The sequence below is a fragment of the Capsicum annuum genome, chromosome 8 (assembly GCF_002878395.1).
Source record: "Capsicum annuum cultivar UCD-10X-F1 chromosome 8, UCD10Xv1.1, whole genome shotgun sequence".
NCBI lineage: Eukaryota > Viridiplantae > Streptophyta > Magnoliopsida > Solanales > Solanaceae > Capsicum > Capsicum annuum.
This window is the reverse complement of record NC_061118.1, coordinates 73,982,244-74,005,767: the sequence shown is the minus strand read 5'-3', so window position 1 is coordinate 74,005,767 and position 23,524 is coordinate 73,982,244. Positions and strand designations below refer to the sequence as shown.

At 33.9% G+C, this 23,524-nt stretch overlaps 1 protein-coding gene across 1 annotated transcript in view; it reads right to left on the bottom strand.

The window, feature by feature from the left end:
• Window positions 1-10,727: 10,727 nt before the first annotated feature.
• Window positions 10,728-23,524, bottom strand: part of LOC107879082 (probable RNA-dependent RNA polymerase 5) — a gene marked incomplete in the record, with an annotated part of 43,864 nt that continues 31,067 nt past the window's right edge. Inside the window, 12 exon segments of the mRNA XM_047395452.1 lie at window positions 10,728-11,121; window positions 11,330-11,493; window positions 11,743-11,887; window positions 12,071-12,280; window positions 12,444-12,480; window positions 12,547-13,176; window positions 13,273-13,337; window positions 13,458-13,776; window positions 14,210-14,362; window positions 14,364-14,430; window positions 14,681-14,829; window positions 18,656-18,678. Coding sequence (XP_047251408.1) covers window positions 10,867-11,121; window positions 11,330-11,493; window positions 11,743-11,887; window positions 12,071-12,280; window positions 12,444-12,480; window positions 12,547-13,176; window positions 13,273-13,337; window positions 13,458-13,776; window positions 14,210-14,362; window positions 14,364-14,430; window positions 14,681-14,829; window positions 18,656-18,678 — 2,217 coding nt within the window.

Sequence of the window (23,524 nt, the reverse complement as noted above, 5' to 3'; positions counted from 1 at the left end):
ATGTCTGTAAATGCGGTATAGCCTCCGCAAAAGAAATGTCAAATGGTTAATGCGCTTCCGTTTTTTTCAAATACAAAAGTTTCTAGATAAGTCAATTTTAGCAATTGCACTTTGTTGGTGAAAATATAATAAATTATAATTGAAAAGGTACAAGTGAAGAAAAATAAAGATTATTTTCTTCTTTTTTGGTTGAGGCGTAAATATCTCGCTCTCTTTAAGGACATTCAAGCCCATTGCAGCAAATTGTTTCACCGGTCCAGCAGTAATCTTCTTAATTTGTCCCCTCCAGGATACAACATCCTTCTCACAAAGAACAACTCAACAACTTTAAAAAAGAGTTGAGATCAAAGCTCCACAAAAAGAACATCTCCCTTCAATTAATGAACTCTCTTTTTTACTATCTTTTGTGAACTCTATATTATCTTGTGTGTATCAAAACCATGCAAGACTACCTCTATTTAATTATATTTGAAGAACTCTTTCATGCAATGAATAGGAATTAAGAATAAATAAGAAGATAAATAGAATAGAGGTTACAAAGGTTACAAGAGTTACAGCACGTAAAGAGTAGGATAATAGAGGAATAAAGAGTGAAAGTTACATGAAACTTATATCCATATTTCACCACCACTAACTATTGTATTTAATGGCTCTTAAACCACAAATAAAATGGAAGTTATGGAGGCTGAAAATTGCATCCATGCAACGTGTGTTTTACTGCTAAATAATGGGTTTAGAATGAAAGGTTAATGTTGCATGTATTAAACAAAGAAACGGACTATAATGAAAGCAAAAATAAAACTCCCACTTTGTACCCTTAATAAAATGCCATTAAGATCACTAACTGTAGGCAGACACAATAACATTTGACAATATTAAAATATCTATCCATCAATCTCACTCATTTTATATTAATAAGAGAGTTCATTAGCTGTAGGAAGACTACCGTGCATAATGAAGGTATACTCTGCATTGAACCTCCAATTAGTAAAACAATAATTTTTACTTCAGAATCGTAGTGGTCTCAGACTTGAACTATGACTGCTTAAGGAAAATAAAAAGTTGCTGCTTACACATAATTGTCAAGGTGTTGACATGAGCTTTATAGCCAGCACATTAGGTCTTGTGCTATCCCGATTTTAATGAGTGTCTTTTGAGAATGAGCCTAATTCTCATAGGAAGCATCCTACCTCTAGACTCACATAGGTGAATTTGTCGAGAGTGCTCCTGTAATTTAGCACCCCACTCATACGAGCTATAGATTTTCATTAAGAGTTTTTTTAAACGCAACCTCGCCATTATTACATGTTAATGCACTCACCACATAGGCAGGGATAAAAAATAATGCATTTTTCACAACAAGTCATCATGTGATTCATTTTTTCCATAACCTAGTTATAGGATCTCTAGTTCTCAGGTTGAGTTTCCTTACATATGACTCAAGATTCAATAGGTTTCAATCTCATCCCCCTCGATGTGCTCCAGACCTTTTTTCTTACTAAGGCCTTAGTCAATGGATCTGCAAGATTATCACAAGATTTGACATAATCAACATTATTGGTATCATTTATCAAATATGATCTCACATTACTGAGTTTTCTTCTTATAGGTCTGGATTTACCATTATAATAACGTTTTTGAACTCTACCAATTGCAGCGGTGCTATCACAATGAACTAATATAGGAGAAATTAATTTTTCAAAATAAGGTATTTAAAAAAATAAATATCTCAATCAATTCGCTTCCTCACTAACTGAAGCTAAAGCAATTAGTTCAACCCCCATAGTAGAGTTAGCAATTATAGTTTGCTTTTTTTATTTTCAACAAATAGCACCACCACTAAAAGTAAAAATATAACCAGTAGTAGATAAGGAATCACCTGACAAAGTGTTCCAATCTGCATCACAAAAACCTTCAAGTATAGCAAGATATTTTTTATAGAACAAACCGCAATTTTTCGTTCCAACTAAATATCTCATTACTCTCGTTATAGCATGTCAATATTCATTACCTGGCTTGCTAGTATACTTGCTAAGTACTCCTACTACATATGCAATATCAGGCCTAGTGTAATCCTTCACGTATCTCAAACTTCCAATTATGCTAGCATATTCCTTTTATTTTATAACATCATTTTCACTTTCAATGGGAAATAAGTAAACACTAGAGTCAAAAGGAGTAACAACATGCTTGCAATCAAGGATATTATATTTTTTAAAAATTTTCTTAACATAATGTGACTGGTCAAGGAAAATTCCATCACATGTTCTAGTAATTTTTATTTCTAGAATAAAATTAGCCTCACTAAAATCTTTCATCTCAATATGACTTCTAAGAATATTTTTAGTTTCACCAATAACACTCATGTTCGAGTCAAAGATCAATAAATCATTAACATATAAACAAATAATAACATGCGAATTATTTCAAGAATTATGATAGATGCACTTATCACACTCATTTATTTTAAACCCATTATCAATCATGTGGGAATCAAACTTTTAATGACATTTCTTTGGTGCCTGTTTTAAGCCATATAGGAATTTAGTAAGTTTACATAGTTTGCTTTCTTGGTCAGCTTCAACAAAATATTTGGGTTGTTTCATGTAAATCTCCTCATTTAGGTCTCCGTTTAAAAAAGAAATTTTTACATCCATTTGATAAATTTGTAAATTAAAAATTGCTGCAATAGCAACTAAAAGTCTAATGGATGTAATTCTAGTTACCGGAGAAAAAATGTCTAAAAATTCGAGGCCTTCTAGTTGTTTAAAACCTTTAGCCACTAGCCTAGCTTTGTATTTATCAACAAATTCATCCGATTTTAATTTTTTACGTAAGATCCATTTACTTCCAATTATTTTACAAAATCAACTAGCTTCCATGTTTAATTTACTTGGAAATTAGTGATTCCATTTCATTATTTACAGCCTCTTTCCAAAAAATAGCAGCATGTGAGACAAAGTTTCTTTTAAAGTGAGAGGGTCAAATCCAATGTTAAAAATATAATAATCAGGGCCAAAATCTTTTTCTACTCTAACTCGTTTACTTCTTCTTAACTTAAAATCATCATTTTCTTTATTTTTTAAAGTAGAAATTGAAGAACTAGGTAGTGACAAAATATTTTCTTTAGTCCTTAGACCTCCACTATTTTTAGAATCAACGAAAACTTTATTTTGATAAAAAATAGCATCACCAGATTCTATTATCACACTATCTTCAAGATTAAAAAATCTATAGATTGTATTATTTGAAGCATAACAAGAAAAGCACAAGTAGTAACAGTTTTACCTAACTTAGAGATTTTAGGATCCATTAACCTTACATAGGCTAAGCAACCCCAAACTCTTAGATATCCTAAATTTGTCTTATGACCTTTCCACGACTCAAAAGGTGTTAGTTTGGTCTTTTTATGAGGCACATGACTCAACACCTAACAAGCAGTCAAAAGAGTTTCACCCCAAAAACTTAAAGGTGCACTAGACTCAATTAACATGGCATTAGTTAACTCAACCAAAGTTTTATTTTTTCATTCCGCTACGCTGTTAGATGCGGGCGAATAAGGAGGAGTAGTTTTATGAATTATACCCAATGATCTAACAACAGAATTGAACTCATGTAACTCATATTCACGGCCTCTATCACTTCTTATTCTTTTTATTTTTCTACCAAACTGATTTTCAACTTCATGGAGAAAAATTTTGAAGTTCTCAAAAGCATCACTTTTATTTTTCATTAAGTAAACATATATAAAGTTAGAAAAATCATCAATGAAAGTGATAAAATATCTATTCTTTCATGAGTTAAAATTCCTCCAAGTTCACAAATATCAGTATGAACTAATTCTAATAAATCAGTTTTTCTTTCTACTTGAAAATGAGGCTTTTTTGTGATTTTGGCTCTACTACAAGCCTCACATTTTTTAAAATTCTTTTTGATCACTGAAATTAATCCTAAACTACTAATGATTCACACATAACAATCATTTATATAACACAAATGAGCATGCCAAAATTAGTAGAAGCATATAAACAGAAGTAGGTAATTTATTCATTTCAACATTCAACTTGAACATGCCATCACATGCATACCCCTTTCCCATAAAAATATTATTTTTCACAATTACATATTGGTCAGATTCAATAATCTATTTGAAGCCTACTTTATTAAGAAGAAAATTAGACATGAATTTTTTCTCATGCATGGAAGGAGTATAAAGTACATCATTTAAAACTAATATCCTTATAAAAGTAAACCTCAACTCGACATCTCTCATTCCAAGCACTTGAGTTGTGTGAGAATCTCCAAGCATGATGATTTTGGGCTCCTCAAAATTAGTATAATTTTTAAACCAGTCTTTGTCATAACAGACATGACGGTTTGCACCAGAGTCAGTCCACTATTCATCAACATTCTCCATTATGTTTATGTTTGTTATCACCGCCAGAAATGGTTCGTCGGTAACGTTTGCCTGAGGTGTAGGCCCACATTTCTGAAATTTGCAAAATCAAGCAATATGCTCACTCTTTTCATAAACAAAGCATGGTCTTTTTTTTTGTACGTGTTGATTTTTTGTTTGGTTATTTTCACCATTATTGTCCTTGGGATGTCTACCATTTTCTTGAATTGTTTCTTCTTAGGCTTCAAAGTAGTATTTTTGTTAGTTTCAGGGGTAGCATTATTCGAAGTAGTTAAATTTACCTTTGGTGTGATGTTGTTCTCTTCTTTTTGCAAAAGTGCATCTTGGCCCCTTGCTTCTTCTTCCATCTTAGCATTGTTTGGATTCTTCTCAGTTAACACATAAGAAACATTGAGAAGACTTGAGTAGAAAAATACTTTACTCTTCCACCTCTTGGAATGAGTACCATTGAACCAGAATGGCTTGTTAAGATCTCTCATCTTGACATCTGTAGATTTTTCAGTTGTTGCCATTGAATCTCCTTAAAATTGTTGGTGAAAATACAATAAAATTACAACTGAAAAGTTACAAATGAAGAAAAAATAAAGATTATTTTCTTCTTCTTCTTCTTCGGCTGAGGCGCGGATATCTCGCTCTATTTAAGGAGATTAAAGCCCACCGTAGCAAATTATTTCATCGGTTCAGTAGTAATCTTCTTGACTTGTCCCTTCCAGGATACAACAACCATCTCACAAAGACCAACTTAATAACTCTGGACAAGAGTTGAGTTCAAAGCTACACAAAAAGAACACCTCCCTTCAACCACCGAACTCTCTTTTTTACTATTTTTTGTGAACTCTATATCATCTTGTGTGTATCAAAACCATGCAAGACCATCTCTATTTTTAGGTGAAGAACTCTTCCATTCAATGAATAGGAAAAATAAATGGGAAGATAAATAGAATAGAGGTTACAAAGGTTACAAGAGTTACAACACATAAAGAGTAGGATAATGGAGGAATAAAGAATGGAAGTTACATGAAACTTATATCCATATTCCACCACCACTAACTATTGTATTTAGTGGCTCTTAAACCACAAATAAAATGAAAGGTATGGAGGCTGAAAATTGCATCCATGCAACGTGTGTTTTACTGCCAAATAATGGCTTAAGAATGAAAGGTTAATGCTGCATGTATTAAACAAAGAAACGGACCATAATGAAAGCAAAAATAAAACTCCCACTTTGTACCTTGATAAAATGCCATTAAGATCACTAACGGTAGGCAGACCCAATAACATTTAACAATATTAAAATGTTTATCCATCACTGTTTTTTGCCCATGTGACACTAAGAACCTGAATAAATTTTTCTAGAGGCTAATTTGAGAGTTTCCACTTGGTACATTGGGGGTAATATAAAAGCCACACTTGAAATATATTTTCAGTACCTTCGGACATTACTCAAGTTTAGGGAGCAACGACATCTTGACATAGAAGATTTGAAAGCACTTACTGAAAAATTCTTTATTCATATCTCCAATTCCTTAATTTGTGTTTGAACATTTAGCAGCGGAATTGTTAATTTTATTTGGATATTGTACTTACAGATTCAGCGTTAGGATTTTGATTATTATCTTGTGCTTTTGTATTAACTAAAAGCTTGCTATTTATTAATGAATGACTTTTTGTATAATTAATCTTATGCATTTATTAATTTTTTTAAGGGATTAACTTACCCTCGAGCATCTCATATTAGCTCTAACCAAATAGAGAAAGAACATTTGAATTGAGTTAAAATCCATTAGCGCAGTTTGAGACTTTAAACTCATTAAATAAATTTAACCTAGAGATAGCAATAACCTTAGGGTCTGTTGGAAAGTCACTTGGCAATTAAAATTGGTGTAATTACTAAGATGTAATTGGGTGAAAGTCGTTTTCACCTCTCAATTTTGCTTTAAAAATCAAACTTTTCCCTCAACATTAAACAATAATCATATTCCCCCCTTTATCCTATGCATTGTCTATTTTAGCCTTGTAATTTTAATCATATGTTTATTTAATACTTTTTTGTATTATATATATAATATATATTTTTTAATAACATAGGTATTTATAACATTTTATTTAACTTTATTAATATTATAAGTCAATAATATTTTTGTAAATTTATCACAAAATTTAATTTTATTTTTTAAGATCGTTATTTCAATATTATATGTATTAAAGAGTCATTTGGTATGACGTATAATTATAATAATTCGGCGATAAAATTCATAATTATTTTATCCTGCGTTTAGTTAGATGTATTAGTTAGTCATATTAGTTAGTCTCGACATTATTTATCCCATCATTTATACCACGGTGATGGGATAAGTTATCACATTTATGTCCCGATACAATTTATTTTGAAATAACTAATCCTATAATAACTTGTTCCCAACCATGTTCCCCCATGTGTGCGTGTATATATATATATATATATATATATATATATATGTACATGCGTGCAATGGAGAATCTAGAATTTTTCTTTAGGGGGTTCGAAATTTCATTGTGGCAGCAAACAGTGAGTTGATTAAAAAAGACAATAGTCTGCGGGCCCCAGCAAGATCGAACCCGTGACGTGGGCCTTAAGTATGGAGCCTAAGAAGTCCAGTCAATGCCACTAAGCTATCTAATAGTCTTATTTCAAGTGGTTTAAATTTAATATATGTACATAAATATAGATTCTCTACTTTATATATACAACGTACCTTTTTGTCAAGGGGTTCGGGTGAAACCCCTGGCAACCACGTGAGTCCGCCCCTGCATTCATGTGTGTATATATTTGTGTTTCACCAATATCTTACTACATCCATTTCATATTACTTGACTTTTGCTGACATGACACAACCCTTAAGAAAAATTTATTTAGATGTGTATTTTACTAACACTCTAAAATTTTAAATATGTCTATATTACTAAATTATGTAGTTATTTAATACTAAGGGTACAAAAAAATATAATATAATTCTCTTGAGTTCATAAATTGGACAAGTAAATTAAAACAACTATTTTTAGTATAAGGGTCAAGTAATATGAAACGATATTATTTATTGCCTGTATAAATAAATGAGTTGTGATTGTCATTTAATAGAGTGTTACATAAATTATAATTTATCTAGTAAAATATAATTTTTAAAAATTTGCCCTTATTTTATTAATTATTTTGTATTTTTTGCATTGAAATATGTTTATAAAGTTAATATTACTTATTATTTTCACTTGTAAAATAAATATTAGATTTTGATTATTATTAACAAAACTAATTTCCTTATTATGCGAATTTACTTCATTATAGATCATCATTAGCTGATATACTTAATTAGTATTTCTCACTTTTTTATCCAAAAGATAATGTACGTGTTTTTATGAAAAAAAATTGTTACATGAATTTTAAAAAATGAAAATGTGATGATTTTAAAAAAGTAAAGAAAAACTGATGATGAAAGGATATAACAGTTATTTTAAAATTTTAATTAGGTTAAAGGGACAGAGTATGAGTATTGTTCAAAGTTGAGAGGGGAGTTCGATTTTTAAAGCAAAGATGGGAAGGAAATGATGATTTTCACCCCCTAGTAATTATACAATCTAGTAATTACGATGACCTGTCTTTTTGCCATAAGTAATTACAAGTGTACTGTTTGATTGTACGAGTGTAATCATATGGTTCTATTAAATTTTTAAAAATAAAAGTTAATTATTAGACTTAAAAATTAATATTAGACAAATAAGGGTTTTTATAAATAATATTAAATTAAAATTAGATATATATATTTCCTTTTAAAAATATATTAATTAATAAACATATGTTCTTTACCAGTATTATAAAAAATGATTTATATTTTTTAGATTAGTATATTTTAATTAAATTAATCACAAAAATAAAAAAAATAATTTCTAAAAACATCATGAAATACATATTTGACAAAAGATTAATATTATAAATAAAATGTCATAAAATTATTAAAAGATTTGACAAAATATAATCTATCAATTCTAACTAAAAAATAAATGGCTTGCAATATGAAATATCAAGTCAATACTGCTAAAACAAATAAATTGAAATTGAAACTATAACATAAGTTCAAATTCAAAACAAAAAAGTTAACATAAACTCTTATACCAAATTTCAACGTGACATACACAAATATGATTAAAAAAAGGAAAAACGTAAGTCTATAACCTTATTAAACAACGAATTCTACTTTAAAAAATTATGCTAAATGAAAATAATAAATAAAAAATAGATAATGCAAATAATTACGTGAAATTACATGAAGTAAGGTTGGGAATGAGAAGTAAGAAAATAAATTTAAGAAAAATATTAAATAATAAAATAAAAGAATTAGAGTAAAAGAAATTAAAAATAAATTAAATGAAAAAAAATAAAAATAAAAGGAAGAAATTTAAAAGATTCAGCTTTTAATTATACCATGAAATTACCAATTATTCATATCTCCCTAAAAAATTAAAGTATAATCATCACCTATTAATTACACTCAATTTTCTTTTGATCAAGTAATTACCTAACCAATCGAACATAACAAACAATATAATTATACATAATTACATCAAATCTAATCTCCGTAGTAACTTTCCAAACAGGCCCTTGTTGGAGCCCAAATTGAAATGCAATTAATTGATAGCTCAAACCTCATAGTTCAATTCAAGAAAAATTAACTTGGATAAATCCGCTAAATAGGCAAGAGAAACTAATTAAGATTTCAAATCTAAGTATTTGGCACATGATTGATTAGTAGTCAATAATTCTATACAATGGATCATTTCTAATGTTCGGTGATTTCTATTTTTCAAATTTCTTGATTTTTCCTACTTTTGAAAGTCATTGCTTATTTTTTTGGTTTTCTAATTATTTTTTTAGGAAAAAAGGTCAAATTTATTTCTTTACTTTAAATAATTGGCTAAGTATATTCTTTATCATATTTTGAGATCAAATTTATTCTTGTTATCATATTTTGGGGTCAAATTTATCCTTCTATTTTGAAAATTAGTTAAATATATCTTTCGTCTTACTTTGGGATCAAATTTACCCTTGATGTCATACTTTAGAGTCAAATTTACCCTCGCTGTTAAAAAAAATTTCACACATAGCCTTCTTTTAACAGAAAAACCTCAATCAATGTTAAATGACTCATTTTTAAAAAAAAAAAAAAAAAAACACTCTAATTTATCCTGTCCGATCCAACCCATAAATATACACAAATAAATATAACTCTAACTCAGAACTTAATTGAATTTCTTCAATAAATAGATATACTTCTCAACGTGCAGCATAGTGGTTGTTTATAAATGAACAAAAAGTAAAATAAAATAGATAACGCCGAATCATGAAACTGGATAAAATATCTATTTCAAACCCTGTTCATGTTTTAGTTATGTTTAAATTTCAAAATTTAATATGCAATTCTATGTGCATTTAGATTCTAAAATCAGTGGATAAATTTTCTAAGTGTTGATCCAAATTGCATATAAAGACAAAAGAATGAAGAGATGTCACGATTTTTACATAATGTGACCTTTAACTCAATCATACAAACCCTAGTTTGTTGTATTTAACCGCTAAGTGTCTATCTTTCATGAGCTTTACATGGATGTAATCTATAAACTAAGGTAGGGATATATTTCTTTGTATTTATACTGATGTAAATTCATTTTTCATGAGCTATGCACTGATAAATATCATAAACTAAAGGGGTTATATTTGTCTAAATCTTCTCGAGCCGAATCAAACAAGTTAGATTAGAGTGCATTTTTAAAAAAATAAATAATAAAACATTTAACATTGATTTGAATTCTTTATTAAAACAACGGTATATGTAAAAAAAACTCTTTACCAACAATTGTAAATTTAACCCCCAAAGTATAACAAATGATATATTTAATCAATTTTTCAAAGTACAAAAGTAAATTCAACCCCCAAAATATAATAAAAGATATATTGAATCAATTTTTCATTGTAGAGGAGTTAATTCAACCCTTGAGGATTTGGGAAAACGAAGAAAAAAAATCAAAGGGTGAACCTTTGATGGTATTTGAAACTAAAAGGTGCGCCCCATGTAGTTGCACAAATTGATTCCTTGAAATATATCTTGCTATAGTCAACTTCAAACGTGAATAACTTCTAGATCCAGAAATAGTTTTGAGCTCAAAACCCACTCCCTGATTTTTCTCTTTTCTTAGTTTTAAAATAAAAAATCAGTTATTAAAAACTAAACTTGGATGAATTAGCAAAAGTTTCTAACTAGCTCAATAGCACTACATATCATTTCCCCAGGAGAATCGACCCCAACTCAATAGGGCCAACTATATTATTAGAACTGCTACACTTGCTCATTTGAGGAGTGAATTTAGACGTCATCACATACAATACTACGAAGTTATTCTTTCGCTTCAATGTCAGCATCCTACAAAGTAATAATATGTCTACAATATTTCCTGCAGAATAGATGGCAAAATGGGTAGAGCTCTTTTTCCTTGCTATAAATCACATGGATCCTGCAAAGTGCAGAACCAGCTACTTTCCAAGCAAAACCACATTTTTCTATGTTGTATGTGGTCCTCGCATGGTCATATGTTACATGATATATTGCAAGCGCCTCGTTGAAAATGTCTTCGGATTTTCTTACAGTTTGTTCAAACTCCACAGCACCATAGAGCAACTGCATTGCAAGAAAATCAAATCCATTTCTAGGGAAGGAGAGATTTATGCAGATCTTATCCCTACCTTTGTGTGGTAGAGAGGTTTCCAAGAGACGCTCGAATTAAAAGAGAAGTTATTTATAGAAGGGTTGCAAGATGAGAAAATGACAACAAAATATCAAGATACAAAGAAAAATGAAGAAAGACCGTAGAAGAATAAGAACTAACCTTCTTGTACTTCTTTATAACTTCATTGCAAGAGGTGATTCTATGTTCCGAACCTGAATTCATGGCCCTTGTCATATCCTTTTTGTACTCTTCGTATCTTCCTCTCCACAATTCCATGCATGTTGGAGGGCTTTCAACCTCAAAGCAAGGCAGTTTATAGATCTCTACACACAACAAAGAAGTAAAACAATGATCACAGAACTGCTAGTGATTCACTTGTTAGTTCTTATCAAATATTAAATAATATAACCTCATCCATCAATTTATTTGTTAGCTTGTGTTTCATGAAGCACAAAGAGAACACAAACTATAAAGTCTCCCAGAAAGATAAGCCCAAACAACCATGCAACAATGGAGCTTCTTAAACTATAAAAAACGATTGGATACTATGCATGCAACAGGGGAGCTTTAACCTGTTACACATAAATCTTCATCTGGATATGAGTCAACGTGATCATAAATCTGATCCAGAATAGAAGTCGAATGATAGCTGAAGGGGTTCCCCTTTTCCATATAGTGCGGGAACTTGTTTGCCTTCAGATCACGAGGGATGCTAACCTGTCTTGCCAGAATAACATGCATTGTGTTATTAACTCTGCATTCAAGCTGAAAGGAAGGTTGGCGGCTAGTAATAGTGTTCGTTTAAACATAAACATTATGAGGTATCATAATAGAAGAGTTAGAGAAACAGATAAATAAATACAGGCACCAAGTCGAGGGCAGAATTAAGTTAAAACTAACCTTCTTCCCGCTTTTAGGTGCATCTAATGCATCATAGTAGATATCAATCAGGTGAAGCATCTTTCCTTTCAAGCTATGCATCCCATCCACCTCATCACCTCGCAACATCAGAAGACGATCCATAAATGCCAGCCAGCTATCAGCTGCCATAGACATATTGGCACAAAAACAGAAGAAAGAGACTACATCAGGAAATAGGACGAAGAAAGGCTATAAACAAATTTGAACAAGTAATAAATGAACGTGTTAGCTACGAAGTATCACTAAAACAAGACTATTAAAATATTCAAATTCAACCAGAATTTTGTGTTAAAGGATGAGCAATTGACAATAACATTGCATGCTCAGCAGGCCATCTAGGAGGTAGTATTACTGGTCTTGTACTTCTCTCAGTTCCCATTATCGACCACCTAGATAGTTTCTCCAATCCCAGAGAATATATCTAGAAAAAATGTCAGCTCGCTGAACGTCAAAACCCATTCCTTTTCCTGTCAAAGCATTGCTCTGAAGCAGATGACATGTCAAAAGTATTCCAGAAATAACGATGGTGTTTAGATTGCTTAACTTTTTGAATAAATACCAGAATGATATATGTAAACTTATAAGCATACCCTTCAGCTTTTGCTTCCAGAAATTGCCTAAAAAGCTCATATTCCAATTCATCAACTGAAAATTCACTTGGCTTCTTGCTGACTGCCTTAGGAGTTGAGTGCATGCGAGTCCATGGTTTACTACTTGTATAAGAATCTACTAGCTGAAACGTAAAAACCAAATATTGTAAAACCATATTCCTCCAAGACAGGTAGTCAGAAATTCTTCTAAACAACCAGTACCCAGCATGAAATAAATATAAGTGGTAAGAAATGAATCTTGAGCCTAACTCAACCCCAAAAGCTAGCTCACGCAGGGTGGATCGCCCAAGATTGTATAAAGAGACCCATTTTTCATCTCCAACGACCAACCGATATAATCTAACACCCTTTGACATCCAGGAATGGACATCTAGCAGGTGAACATATAGCATGGGGACCCAGCATCGGATAAACCAAAGAAATTGAGATAAACCTTGATTCTGATACCATGATAAGAAAATGGACCTTGGGTATCATTATAAGAAAATGGACCTTGGGCGTAACTCAACCCCAAAAATGAGCTCATGCGATGAAGATTGCCTAAGACAATAAAAAGAGACCAAATTGCACCTCCCACAGGCCACACCAATGTGGGACTCAACATGTGCCCCACCGCCATGCCCAGGATTAGATATCTAGAGCAGAGACAATACAATATGGGAGCTCAACATCTAGTAAACCAGGAACTGGGAAGGGCCTGATTCTAATATCATCATAAAAAATGGACACTGGACATAACCTAACCAAAAAGCTACCTCATGATCGCCAAGACCATAAAAGGAAACCCATTTTTGAATTCCAGACAATGTGGGATTTAACAATAAGTAAGCTCCCTTCCTTCCAGAAAGTAACTCTGAGAAACGCGAACTGATATCACCATCAAAGTCACCGTTGGCAATCTCAGTAGCAGCTGACCTTGGACCTTTAGTGAAACAAAATATACCATATTTGGCATCACCAACAATATCTACAAGCTCTTCCACATATCGCGCTTTCATCGCATGTACATCTCCAAAGTGAAGACCAGGATTTCTATAGACCAAAACACGCCCAGATACTTGGCCATTATCTCTGCATTTCCGGTGCACAATTGAAAAAGGGATCAGAAGCTGAGATATTCTCCATAAAATGAGAATATCAAAATAAGCATATAAGATCAGAATCTAAACTATCTATCTTGTTTCAAAGCTTAAATTCTCTTTGGAAGAAAACCTTAGCTTAATGAAAGTTCAAAACAATGGTAAATGTCATTTTCAGCATCTCTCCTCAGTCATCATTGTTAAACTTACAAAAATAAAGAATTTAAGTTGCTACACGTTATGCCAAAAAGATAGTGTTTGAAAGATGGAGGCAGACAGTATAAGTACGAACACCACTTCCCCAAATTGTAAACATCCGTACAGTTGCCATTGGCAGGTACATTTCATTCTCTGTCAAACACAGAATATAAAAACATATAGAAGCTCCAAACGCCTGTACAGAGAATGATTTTCAGTCTACTTATGGAATAACAGAGACTTCATTGCTTTCCAGTACACCAGTGGGATCAGCTGTTCACATAAGATAAAAACTGTCACAAAGAGGAAGTTTTCCTCCTCTAAGCTTAGTTCTTTCAAGCTTTGCAAGCCTAGACAAGCGAGCATGAAGATGAGGTTCATTGAGGTATGCCAGACGATATTATCCTTGCTGCTAGACAATCATCATCCATTTCTCTATAGTTGATAGCAACTATTTGAAGAGTTGAAGAAATGACTAAGCAAAAAGGTTCTGACAGACACATATTAAATGAGAGATAGTAACAGAAATAGTTGGACACTCATTCATCCCTACCTTCCTATGACTGAGGGAGTAACACCATATTACAACAAAAGAACAGTGAAGAATATAAATTGGAAGTATGGGTGATTCCATGGTTATGTTACAAGACTTGTCAAAATAAGAAGATCAACGCAATAGGAGTATCTGATTCTGCTATTACCTTTTAGAGCTCCACGTTTCTTCAAGTACACTTGTTTCGTCTCTTCCAGAGCACTTTCCAAAATCTCCATAAAGAATTCTTTCTGGACTCCTCCGTAGGCCAGCAGAGATATTAAATTCTTGGACAGGTATGCTTTATTTGGTCTATGACTTAAAGAGAGAAAACCTAAGAATTAGGGAGTGAAATGCACGTAGAATGTCAATGTTAAGCAATGAGTAAAAATACCAAAATTCCTCTTTAAGTTTAGCACACATCTTGCCCTGAGGCACTAAAAATTAACAACAAGAGTGTCATTTTCAACTTTGTTCCCGTGAAAGGAATTTACTAAGAAGCCATGTAACCTCTAGAAGGTTAGTACAGATGCATCCCTACCAATTCATATGACTGTACCAGACATTACCAATTCAAAAGACTACCAGACATTACCAATTCATAAGACTCTACCAGACATTGCTCATAACTCATAAGACCAGCGAACCTAGGCTCTGATACCACTTTGTGGTAATTTAACTAACCTAAATTGTACAACCATCGGTAACTACTTAACCTCTTATTATCAAGTATCAACAAGGTATGGCGAGGGGACCTGATTAGGCTCTTTGAACCTACGATTCTCAGAAAACCGATGATCTCGAAGTTTCACGAAACCTGATCAGAGTAGACTGGTTAGGGCACTTAAGGCTGCTTATGTTTTGTATATATGGAGTCAACACTTACATCTAGGAGAAGAAACCACATTTATGGTTCACGAACACCCCCACCTCACCTCCCTATCCCCAAAAAGCAAAACTAACCAGAGGTGAAACATGCTTTGGGGCTTCTGTTTCTATTGATATAATTGAAATTGGAATGTCTGTCGTGCAGAGTAGCAATGGCAAATGAGCAAGTCTGGATGATTTAGGCGGGTCAAGAAGGGTTTAACCAATAATTGGGCAAGTCAGTAACTCGGTCAAAGGTTACTTGGGCTGAATCGAAGAATGGGCTAAATAGTGGGTCACATATTCCAACCCTTGTGGCTATATAACATACAAAAAAAGTTTTAAAAAATTGAAAAGATTTCTCATGGTTCAATTTGGTTTACATATCCACCCAACTTTTAGGTGGGCTGAATTAGACGAGTCAAAATGGACTAAGTTAATAATAGGGGGGGTGCGTGAAACACCTGATAATGCGAACTAAGTTTTGACTCGGATCTAGTTTGAGGTACATGAATAGTTAGGGGGATAAAAGAAGAAACAAATCATATGTGGGCATCAATATCACAACCGCCGCACACTGGTCTAGGAGTCCCCCATAGCAGTAACTTTGGAAAGAATATCCAACAAAAAATAAACTTTCAAGAAAAATGGACTACCATGGGGTAGCTAGCTAGGCACCCCGTTTTGTAGATAGTGCAAAAACACGCCGGATTTTGCTTATTCATCATTTAAGAGTCATATATGTTCTAGACCCATTTTTTGACAATATTTGGACGAATTAAATTCCTCTCCTCCCCTCAACCTCTAACAACAAGGGTTTCAAGGAAAACCACAAACCAAGGTTCAAGAACGATTACAGAAGATTCTTCTTTAAACTATTAGTCTCCTTTTTGTAGCTAGGAGCAAATAAAGTATATAAGGCTAACTGTAAGCCTGGAAGCATCATTGTTCTTTCTCTCCATCCCCCACTGAGTGGTAGATCTATGATTTTTATTAAAAGAGTTTGAAAAAAATAAAATTATAATGCATAAAATTTAAATTTGAAATCGGATCAAGGTGCTCCCCTCAACCTCTAACAACAAGGGTTTCAAGGAAAACCACAAATCAAGGTTCAAGAACGATTACAGAAGATTCTTCTTTAAACTATTAATCTCCTTTTTGTAGCTAGGAGCAAATAAGGTATATAAGGCTAACTCTAAGCGTGCAAGCATCATTGTTCTTTCTCTCCATCCCCCACTGAGTGGTAAATCTATGATTTTTATTAAAAGAGTTTGAAAAGAATAAAATTATAATGCATAAAATTTAAATTTGAAATCGGATCAAGGTGCTCCACCTCTCCACCACACTATCAAGCTACGCTCGAATAGGCTATGTATCCATGAATTTCCTTTCGTGATCCGATTAAGGCAATCCTATGTTTTGTTGGTAATCGAAAGAAATGATCGCTTTGGAGAATCTATTAAACCAAGCTCTAGTTAATTAATTCACTCCATACAAGTTGTTCTTCAATCTTAGCCTCAAAAGATACTCTTCCCAAATCCAGGGAGAGTTGAAAAAAATATTTTTTGGGGGGCAAGTAAAGAGAAGGAGAAATAACGAATTAGGAGTTCACGTTTTTATATTCAGAGAGAGCGGGAATCAGGTTATGGATGTATTGACACGACATATTCAAGGGGAGGTGCCTTGGTGTATGTTATCTGTTGATGATGTAGTGCTTAATGACAAGCCGGCAGAGGAGTTAATGATAAGTTGGAGGTTTGGAGATACCCTAGAGTCTATAGGGCTTAGTTGAGCAGCACCAAGACAGAGTATTTGGAGAGTAAGTTTAGTGATTTGATGCATGAGGCTAACATGGTATTGAATCTGGATTCTCAAGCCATTCAAAAGAGAGAAAGTTTCAAGTGTATTGGGTCTATGATTTAGGGGAATGGAGAGATTGACGAGGATGTCATGCACTATATCGGTGCAGGGTGGTTGAAATAGAGGCTCGCTTCGAGAGTCTTGTGTGATAAAAGGTGTCTCCTAAGCTTAAAGGTAGATTCAACAGAATGTCAGTCCGACCAGCTATGTTGTATGGAGAGGAGCGTTGGCCTGTTAAGAACTCCCACAACCAAAAGTTGAAGATGGCGGAGATGGGGATGTTAAGATAGATGTACGGACTTACTAAAAGGAATAGGGTTAGAAATGAGATTATTCGAAAGAAGGTGGGAGTGGCTTCGATGGAAGACAAACAAGATGAAGGACGTGAGATTGAGATAGTTTGGGCATGTGATGAGGCGATGCATGAACGCCCCAGTACGAAGGTGTGAGGCTCGCTATGTATAATTTCAGACGGGATAGAGGTAGGCCGAAAAAATATTGGAGTGAAGTAATTAGGCATGACATGGAGCAGTTACAGCTTAAAGTGACATGACCCTTAATAGGAAGGTGTGGAGGACACAAATTAGGGTAGAGGGTTAGTGGGTAGAAGTGTGTCCTTACTAGTAAGGAGGAGTGCTTTGTTTGTCGATGTACCTATAATCATAGTGTTATGCACGTGGCTTGTAGTTTCTTATTCATGTTGTTTAGCTGATGTTTGTCTTTTCGAATAGATAGTTCATAGTATTAGACTGTGGGCGTCTTGTTTCTTTTATTATCTAGTGGAGTGTTACCTCATTTTGTTGTTTATTTTACGTTTGCTGCTTGTTAAATTGTTATTTGTCATGAACCGCGGGTCTATCGAGAACAGCCTCTCTACTTCATCTGAAGTAGTGGTATGGACTGCGTACACTTTACCCTCCTCAAACCCTACTTGGTGGGAATACATTGGGTATGTTGTTGTAGAGAGCGGGAATCAGAAGGGGGGGAGATCAAGTGAAAGATAATCATTACATGGTTGCACCCCGTTGAGCTACCTCTATTGAATTATTTTAATATATAAAACATACAGACATACAACACACTCAAATAAAAAAACAAGAGAAGTAAATTGGGAAAATTATTGAATGGGGAAGCATAATATTTTCTAAGATAATTTTAGGATCAACTTTCAGAGGGTTTTTTAATAAGGGAACTTGAGTTAATGAAGATCAACGCTGAATGGAGGATTTTTAAATGGTCAAGGCAAAATTAAAGTTTACATAGAGGAATATGACACTCTTATGCAAAATATAATAGTCAGCGACGTATCCAAAAGATAACAACTTTTACAGTTTCCAAATACAAAACATATCTTTTGGAACTACTTCGCAACAAGTATTATACTCAATTTTCAATTGTCAGGAGATAAAGAGGATACCTGATTGAAGATAAAGAGCATACCTGATTGAAACTATCTCCAATGAGTTAAAAGTTGGTATAATTGAAATTGAGGCAATTATTGAAGACTAAATAGCAACACAAAAAACAAGTAAAGAGGGGATAAAGTTTTCACATAACAATATCAAAAAGGTGCCAGGGATTTTTATTTTAGCTGGCATGTTAAAGTTCCAACACAAAGAACACTATATATATATATATCGAAGATGGAATTGCAATAGAAAATGAACAAGTCAAATGTGATTCTTCAATTAAACAACGTAAACTACGTGAACTGCTTTGAAGGATAAGCTTCTAGCTAGAGGACAACTAGATGAAGAACTAATAGGGCTCGCTGTAGCTTCTCTAGAAGTATTATTTAAACTAGTGCTGTCAAAAGACTATCAAAAGTACTCCTTTTGAAAGACTGCCTGAAAACTTCTAAACACAACGCCGACCTATTTTTAATTAGCCAGCAAAATGGGTTATACAAAAAAAGAAATAATAATAATAAGAAGAAGAAGAAGAAGAAACAAAATACTCCATGAAGAATCAACTGCATGTATATTCTGCAGTAACTTTATTCCCATTTTACAGAATGAACTTTTAAGTGGAAGTCTATTAGTTCTTTTATTTCCTTTTTCTAATAACTGAGTAAACCCGAGGACCACTAGCACATGGTTCAGAACTTGATGGATAATGAGCCCTCCCGTTTCCAGTTAAATTAGTTTAATTTGATCCTGAATAAATAATCTTTTGAAGTGGAGCCTAAATTTTAGGCCTTAAGACAAATTGAATAACTCCTAATTTGATTGGGCTCAAAAGTGTAGTTATTAACACAAAGTTTACAACCTAAAATCAATATAAAACATTTTCTTCCAAACGCATACAATTCCTGATAAAGCACTTAATATCTTTAGCATAATGCACTCCCAAAGTGGTGTTAGTAATGAAATTAAATGGTGAAAATGTTAAATCATCTATTCTGATAAATGCAGAAACTGCACAGATAAATACATGGTCAAAGTATTCAAAAGAAAATAGCAGCATCAAATGATTTTTTTTTTTTGAAAAAAAACAACTCAATAGAAGTCGAAACATACCACATATAGTCCAATTGGTGATAGGCCAGAACACATGCAGTTGCACAACTGTGTGGCTAATTACCAACCCATATCATTCTTCAATAGTTTATTACTTCATGGTTCAATAATAGATTTATAATCTTCCATGATAAATTCTGAGTTTTTGATCATTAACCAATAATAAAATACAGCTATGCTAGTTACTCAAAAAAATACACCGATGCTACCTTTTCAATCAAATGCTACTCTTAAGAGATGGTGGAAAGTTTAAAGTAAGACAACCTCTCATTAAAACTTTCTTGGACATCTTTTCAAGTATAATTTCCTCCTTCTTTAAGATTGCTTTTTAGATTTTGGAATTAGTTTAAACTTGATGCCACGAGGAAATAAGAGTAAAATAGAGAAGAGTTTGTGGTACATCAATCAGGTTTTCCTCTTTTCCTCTGATTCTTCAAACAAATGAAATACTCAAAGGCAAAGGCATACATGGGAATCTTCCTATACCAAACACCCTTCGTTTTATTGCTGCAGGATCTAGGACTTATTGTGATACGGGTAGCCCGATGCACTAAAGCTCCCGTTTTGCACAGGGTCCAGAGAACGGCCCGACCACAAGGATCTATTGTATGCGTCAGAGACTGTTTCCAAGGTTTGAACCCGTGACCTCTCGGTCACATGACAACAACTTTACCCGTTACTCCAAGACACTCCTTCCTAGGACTTGTGTGATATGAAAAAGTTAAAAAGAAAAAAGACCGGATATAGGATTAAAACATGTTAGCGGAAACGTGACATAAAGAACAAGACAAAGACACAAGATTTAATGTGGTTCCAATCCAAATGATCCTACGTCCACCGGAGAACAACCGTCTTTATATTACTAACAAAGAAAGGGGAACAAAGAAAGGGAAGCGATCATAATTATACGTAAGAAAATTGCTCTCTCAACTCTCTACTGTTGCAATAGATAACTATGAATTTTGGAATGGTTTTACAATGAAGAATGTTCATCTTTTATAAATGACAAAACTTGGGCACCAAGTAACAAAACTTGGCCTCTAAACACAATAAGAAAAGAAAAATAAATACAAAATTTGTCCTCCAAAAATTTTTACTTGCTCTCCAAGTTTACTTCCTAGCCAAGTAATTTTGACACATGGAATTTCCTTCCACGTGGATTAGACCCCACAAAAAAACAAAACCAACTCTTTCAATCTCCATCTTGGTTTGCGTTTTCGAGCATGCATATGAACTCCGATCAAAACTTCTACGCTTACTGGCAACCCATTGTAAGAAACAAGAAGAATTAATAGTTTGCTGACAAACTAGCTCCACCTAGCAGTAGTTCTCTAAAAGTTGCATCAGTTGATGCGTACTCCAGCCAAGTCATTGCAGTGTGCAAAATTGGCGAGCGGGACTATCTTGGTCAACATGTCTACAGTGTTATCGTCTGTGACAACCTTCATGACCTTGATAGTCCCCCCTCAACAACATCACGAATGAAATGGAATCTGACATCAATGTGTTTGGTGTGCTCATGAAATCTTTGATTTTTAATCAAATGAATAGCACTTTGACTATCACATTTTAGATTTGATTCCACCAAACCTTTCAACCAGATAGCTTCTTCCACCAAACCTATCAACCAAATAGCTTCTTTCACTGCCTCTGTTGCTGCCATATATTTCGTCTCTGTTGTAGACAAGCGACAATCGACAATTTGGACGTGTGCATACCATAGCATATATAATGCTACCAACTGCGCTAGAATAAGGAACTTTTGACGTGTGTTGCACCTCATCCGCAGACTGAGGCATTTGTAACTTTGAATGTGTAGAATAAAGAGTTAACGATGTACTTACAGGCTTGCTCATATGCAAATTGAATCTCTCAAGAACTTTTTCGATATACCTCTTCCGAGAAAGATGTACAACGCCATCTCCTCTTGAAATCTCCATTCCAAGGATTTTCTTTACAGCTCCCAAATCCATCATGTCAAATTCCTTGCTCAACAGTTTCTTCAAAGCATTTATCTCTGTGATGATGTTAGCAACAATAAGCATATCATCAACATACATCAGTAAATAAATCATCGAGTTACCAGACATCTTCTTGTGATACACATAGATGCCAAATGCACTCCTTGAGAATCCATGTGTAGTCATGAATGCATCAAGCCTATTGAACCATTGTCTAGGGAATTGCTTCAAACCATAAAAAGACTTCTTTAATTGGCATACATGATCTACATTTACCTCAGCTAGGAAACCTTTAGGATGATACCTATAAATTGTCTCTTCAAGAGCACCATGTATGAAAGCAGCTTTGACATCAAGTTGTTGAAGCTCCAAGTCAAATTATGCAACCAATGCTAATAGCACGTGAATTGAGCTTTGTTTCACGACTAAGAGAAAATCTCATTGTAGTCAATTCCCTACTTCTGACTTAAACCCTTTGCAACCAATCTCGCCTTGAACCTAGCATTTTCCACTTCTAGAATTCACTCTTTATTTCTGTAGATCCATTTGCATCCAACTGTCCTCTTTCCCTTTGGCCTTTCAACTAAGAGTCATGTTTGATTCTTGTAGAGAAACTCAAACTCTTCCGTCATGGTTAACCACCATTGTCCAGCATCCATGCAAGAAGTTGCTTCAACATGCGAAGAGGGCTCAAGATCCTTAATCTCTTCTTCTGCAGCTACGAACGCATATGCAATCAGATTTGCTTTCTCTATAAAGCGTTTTGGTTTTCGTATCTGCCTTTTGTCCCTTCCCTTCGCAATTGTGTATGGTTCATTGACAACAAGTTCTTCAAGATTGCATCTTTTGACTCATCAACTTGAATCTCTTGATACTTCACCTTGGTAAGCTCCACCGGACACTGGTAGCTCCACTTGCTCATAGTTCTCGTTTCCTAATAACTCCAAAGAAAATTTACGAGGATCAAGTATAGAGGACTCGTCAAAGATAACGTCTCTCCTAACTACAAATTTAAGCAAACACTTACTTCATCCACATACCCTACAAATATGGCCTTCCTAGCACGGTAGTTAGAGGGTTCACCTGACCACACCTTATTCGGAGTCTTAAAGGCAATCGTTGACACTTTGGACATTTTGGCTTGTAGGAACACAAGACTTTTCAAGAAGAGTTCTGTTCATTCTCTCGGCAACTCCATTCTGTTGTGGTGTGTGCTTGATCGTCTTATGTCTTGAGATTCCATGAACCTTGCAGAAATCACTAAACTCTTCACTGCAAAACTCCAAATCATTGTTTATGCGAAAATACTTGATTTTCTACTCCAAATTAATTCTCAACCAATACCTTCCACCCTTTTAGATGCTTCAAAAGCATCACTTTTTGCCTTCAAGAAATGCACCAAAACCTTTCGTGAAAAATCATCAATAAATGAGAGAAGATACCTCTTTCCACCCTTGGATGTAACTTTAGAGGGACCCCATAAATCTGAATGGAGGTAGTCTAGCACCCCTTCGTCTTATGCTTGCAGTGCTGAAGCTGACCTTTTTCTGCTTCCTTAGGACGCAGTGCTCAAAAAATTCAAGTGTGTAGATCTTCTCACCATTCAAAAAGGTTTGGTTTCACAGCATCTCCAATCCCTGGGCGCTAATATGGCCCAGTTTCATATGTCATAATCTTGCCTTATCATCAATTGATAATTGCACTGTAGATGCATTAACAGAGCCAACAATAGTGCTTCCTACCAGTGTGTAGAGGCCATCCTTCAGCTTGGCCTTTAGCATGACTGAAGAACCTTTAGTCACCTTC